The 5,000-nt window shown below is 39.9% G+C and overlaps 1 protein-coding gene across 1 annotated transcript in view; it reads left to right on the forward strand.

Moving 5' to 3' along the window:
- Positions 1-4,050, forward strand: part of LOC137974733 (protein CASP-like) — a 42,852-nt gene extending 38,802 nt beyond the window's left edge. The window contains exons 26-28 of the mRNA XM_068821685.1: positions 91-171; positions 960-1,024; positions 2,424-4,050. Coding sequence (XP_068677786.1) covers positions 91-171; positions 960-1,024; positions 2,424-2,460 — 183 coding nt within the window. The 3' untranslated portion in view covers positions 2,461-4,050. The remainder of the gene's footprint in view (positions 1-90; positions 172-959; positions 1,025-2,423) is intronic.
- Positions 4,051-5,000: the final 950 nt, after the last annotated feature.

Genomic DNA, 5,000 nt, shown 5'->3' on the forward strand with positions numbered 1-5,000 from the left:
TCACACTTTAGACACGTAACCTCGGAGCGTAATTTGTTAACCAACTTTTTTGTTCTGTGATATAATCTCAATTTTTCCATTTTCTATTAGGGAAAATTTATCATGTCCAACAAAATAGCAAGAACAATTACATTTTTCTACACTCTTCTTGTTCACCTATTGGTGTTTCTGGTAAGTACTGCTGTACAAGCCCCAGCGGGGGTCCACCCTTCTTCTCCATTTAACTCGGCGGCACCTTGACAAAGGGTTTTGCGCCAGAACACATTATTGACGAAAGGAAACATGTTCCCTGTGAGCTGTAAATTAATTGCTTGACGCACTCCTAATGTGGATAATTGGGACAGCAATCATTTGATTTAATTTGATTTACGTTAATTTGTTGATTTCAAAATTTTGAGCTTTGATTTTTATCCAAAGGCCGTTTACTTTGAGCGTAAGTTTTGGATTTCACTGTCCGCCATTACTCACGTTCAAAACTGACCGATTGGACCTCAGAGGATTGAATCCAGGGAAAATGGACGTCAAAGGCTCACTAGCTTAAATTTTCAGCCTTTTCAGCTTGTTATATATACAAAACGCCCAACTCCCGTGCTGCACATTAATTCTGCGGCGTACACACGCATTGCATTCTTAAACTAGTGAGACTTTGACGTCATTTTCTCGATCCAGTTCTCTCAAGATCTTAAAATTAGTGATGGCGGACCATTAAATTGGAAAATTTCAGTTAAAATAAACAGGTGTTTTTTGAAATGAAGGCTTAAAACTTTGGTCGCTTAGTGTTTAGTTAACATAGATTTGAAATGCTGAGAAAAATGAGAATTGATTTTTTGGTCACAGGGGCACTTTAAATAAAGTTCCTTTCACTTTCAGCATTCCGTTTCCCTTCTTTACTTGTTTTTGTTGATCACAAACACCTGTTTGTAACCAAGACACTTATCGGTATTTGGTTCCTAAAACAGGTTCTTTATAAGTTGGCGTACACAGAATCTTGCAAACGTGATGTGGCGACAGAGTGTGCGAGGAGGTAAGTCTGTCAACCAGTCACTCTTTCAGTCCAGGCTCATCTTTCATCCCAGGATGTCATCTAGCATGCTCGTGTTCTCACATTTGGCCTTATACGAGCATGAAAATGTGGCTTGTGCAAGGAATGCCGTTTACATTCGAAAAGTCCCCCTCATTGTATTCATATTTGATCCAGTCCAACCATCGGAATTATTGGGTCTTCCGAAAAGTTCTTTTTTCAACTCCAATCTAAAAGCCCTCCTGTGCTGCCTCTCAACTTGTCGTAGTGCTGGTATACCCTCCAGACTTTAAAATAGACAGCTTGAAGGGTTAGTTTGCAGAGAAACTGTGGTGTTGCGTCGGTGGATGAGTGAGACACAGAAATTTGGTTGTATCAATAGACCATTTGCGAGTTCATATCTGGGTCCTTTTCAAAGCGAGTCTAAGTGCGAAATTTTTGTGATGGTAATTAGTTCTACTTTACATATGAATGAAAACTAATTTTCAAAAGAAAAACGTGAAATTGGAAATAGTCTATTGAATTAACACAGAGCGAATGACAAAGAGCCAATGCCCCAAACGTCAGCTTTCGAGTCTTATACTGTTTATCAAATCATTTCAACTCATTTAATTCGCATGTAAAATGGTCATGTCGTAGGAGAGAAAAAAACAATAAAACAAAGTTATACTTCTTTTGGATACGTTATTTTATTATGACACTTTGGGGCACCCTCCCAGTAGTTTCGGTAAAAGTCCTTTCGGAAAGAACGAACCTGTTGAGACAAGGAATTTTGTGATAAAAAGTTACGTTGAACTATAAAATCAAGATGCCATTTAACCCCTTTTGTTTCCAGAGAGCTAAATATGTTTAAATGAAGAAAGGTCACCATATTCGGAAAGAAACATTCGGCAAGTCGTGAATTCGGCCTCAAAGACTCCAGTCCTTAAAGGTTTTTGTTTCTTACATATTTTTGTAAAGAATTCGAATGGATTTGGCAGAGAGGAATGGATGTGTTGGGATATGAAATACCCGAAGGCAGGGCTCATCCTCGGTGTAAAAACCTGTGAAACTCACAGATGGCGTAACACAAAGGAAAACAAAAGAGCAAAAAAACATCAAACAATAACCTAACCCCACCACAAGCTAACAAAACAAAGAAAGAGTTTCAGAGGTTTTTACACCGAGGTAAACCCAAAGGCAATAGTCTCCTTCCCAGCCGTTTTTTTGCGATTTCACGCAATGTGGGGGAGCGTTGCGTGACAGGCTGCAAAGGAGACGAGGTAGGCAGAGGAAACCCAAGTTGGCTATCAGTGTATACTTAGCTGGTCAGTCTCTTTGTAAATGGGCAACCATCTTAAAACTTTAACACCACCGTGAATAAATATAGTTTAGAACTTTTATCTTTTTTTTTTCTTCCCAGGTTCGCTGAACACATGCACGAAGTTCACGGACAATGATTAACGAGGGATTCCTAGAGTATAACTGTTGTCGGTGGAAACCAGTCTTAGGTAGAATCCGTTTTTACCTAGGTTAAATTGGTGATCCCCATTTTACCTTGGTTAAATATGTACTCTACCTAGTTTAAAGCAGCTACCAACCCCCCTCCCCCCCTCCCTTCCCAAAGAAAAAGCACTGTAAACGTCTACACCTTCCGTCCAGCTCTGTCTTACGCATCTCAGCACATCCTAATGTTTCGTATCATCTTATCGGTTTCTGTATCGATTCAGTCTCAACATTACAGCATAGCAAGGGCACAAAGAACTGCACTATGCACCGGTACTCGAAATCGGACTCTCCTAGTCCTGTATCTTCACCACTACACTACAACGACGAACATGCTCAATCCAACACAGTTCTTTTGATTATTAACTTTTCTGTAATAAGTCAATTAATATCCATGTATAGTAACCAAAAGTAATCCTAACCTGACCCAAATTTTCCTTTAAGCTTATTTTAGGAGCCAATAAAAGTTTCTTCAATTCATCTGAGTGCGTATTCAAGCTAGGTAAAATGAGGATCACCAATTTAATATAAGTAAAAATGGATTCAACCTGAGAACGGATTTTACCGGCAGAAAAACATCATGAACACTGCCCACCAAGACCTTTCTTTCTCGTTAGAGCGGTTTTCAATTGAGTGTCGAAAGTAATTAGCGAATTGCTTTGGTTTTGCATTTGCTTCACTCAGTGATTGGTTCAAAGTTCTCGCGCCATTTTTTCTATCAATCAGAAGTAAAACCAAAACTAATCGTGGCTCGCGCGTGCACATTTTACCGCGCTTTGTGTCGGCTACGTGTAATTACTTCGAGGTTTGATTGGTCTACTGGATTGTCTACGTCGTTTTTGATTGGCCAAAGTAATTACTTTGGTTTTGGTTTTACGACACTCAATTGAAACTTGCTCTACTGCCCGATCAGAAATGCAATTAATATTCGGGTGGCCTCTCTAGATTCTAGATTCCATAATTTTGCAACATAAGGGAGTTGTTTGATGGTCGTTCCGAAGAATGGTGATATATTTCCTCCAATGGAAGCGTCAGGGAAAAGAAGAAGCGGAACGAGAGTTCGAGTTCTTCCGTTGGGACTGCGAGGAAATAAATGATAATGACTATGCGACTCTGTAGTGACTCATGTGAGGTTGACTGCATTGTCGGGGACAGACTCAGTAAACGGGGTTTTTGACGTCAACGTGGATGAGTTGAAATTGTTCAATTTAACAAATCGAATATGATTCAGCGTTGTCTGCACTCTTATCGACAAGATATTGTGCGCCTCGTGAGTCCACAAAAAATTTTTAACACAAAGAAAGAGCAAGCGTTGTGTTAACCTTTCTTGCAATCCGATTGGTTTATTTCCCAAAATGGTGCGAGCAGCGTCCAGACACTTATCGACAACGAACCTAGCCAATCAGATTGCGAGCTAACGAGCAATTGAATTGTGGTTAAAAAAAGTTTGCTATGTAAATAAATAATAGAAGACACGGGATTATTTTGTAATGACTGGGTAAATAATAAGAGGATTTGAAACGAAATACATGCATGCACCTGAATTGAACAGTCTTCTTTCGTGTGACTATTTGTGTATGGGTATATTACGTCATCCGATTATAAGCGTCTAGAATGTGCCGTATGAATATCTTGGTTGCATATTGATGTGAAATTGCCAAGTTTGGGGTCTTGGATTTCTTTTGTTTATAACCTGTAAAATTCCCGGATTTTCTTAACTTCCTGGTTCTACGAACCCCGACAATAACGTAAGAGCATCGATGGAAAATTTAGGCAAATGAGCTAAAGGTTTTTGCTTCTCTTAAAGTAATCTTACAATTTTCTTTTCTTAAACGAACAGGCTGAATTCTAATGGCAAATAATTCTATATCGATATCTTTTATTCCGATGCGTCCGTTCCCCAATAAAAGCATCGATAAAGGCAGCTGTAATCATTAACCTTTAGAGAGCATAAAAGTGGAAAGTTTTTAAAGCTTGCTGGCAGTTGTCTAAATGGGTTTAGTGATAGACCATAGTTAGTCCCCTCTACCGACTACGTGATAGACAATATACTCATCCACTTTTAAGATTATCGTGTTGGCATTGTTAAACCCCCTTTTACACACACGCAAAAATTGGCTCGGCACTCCAGAATGACATTACGGTACCAATATTCGGAGTGCCGAGCACAGCTTCATAGACAACAACAACATGAGCTATTGCTGATCTTGACGGACCTGTTCGGACGCATAGACGTGCTCGGAACCCTTATAATTTCTGGCACAGGTGCCTGATATGCCTTAACCGTGCCTTGCCCGAACAGAGGGACGTGCCAGATTTTTTTGTCAGTGTAAAGCGGGCTTTATTCGGTCAGAGAGATAGGGGCTGGTATCAGTTTGTCGAAGTTTGCTTATCTTAAATATGAGAAGAACATTTTTAGGCGAGCCATGATACAGTGGAACCTCCATTCAGGGGACTCCCTCGGGACAAGGGAAGGTGTCCCCTGAACTGAGGT

Source organism: Montipora foliosa, chromosome 11 (genome assembly GCF_036669935.1).
Source record: "Montipora foliosa isolate CH-2021 chromosome 11, ASM3666993v2, whole genome shotgun sequence".
In the NCBI taxonomy this organism is placed as follows: domain Eukaryota; kingdom Metazoa; phylum Cnidaria; class Anthozoa; order Scleractinia; family Acroporidae; genus Montipora; species Montipora foliosa.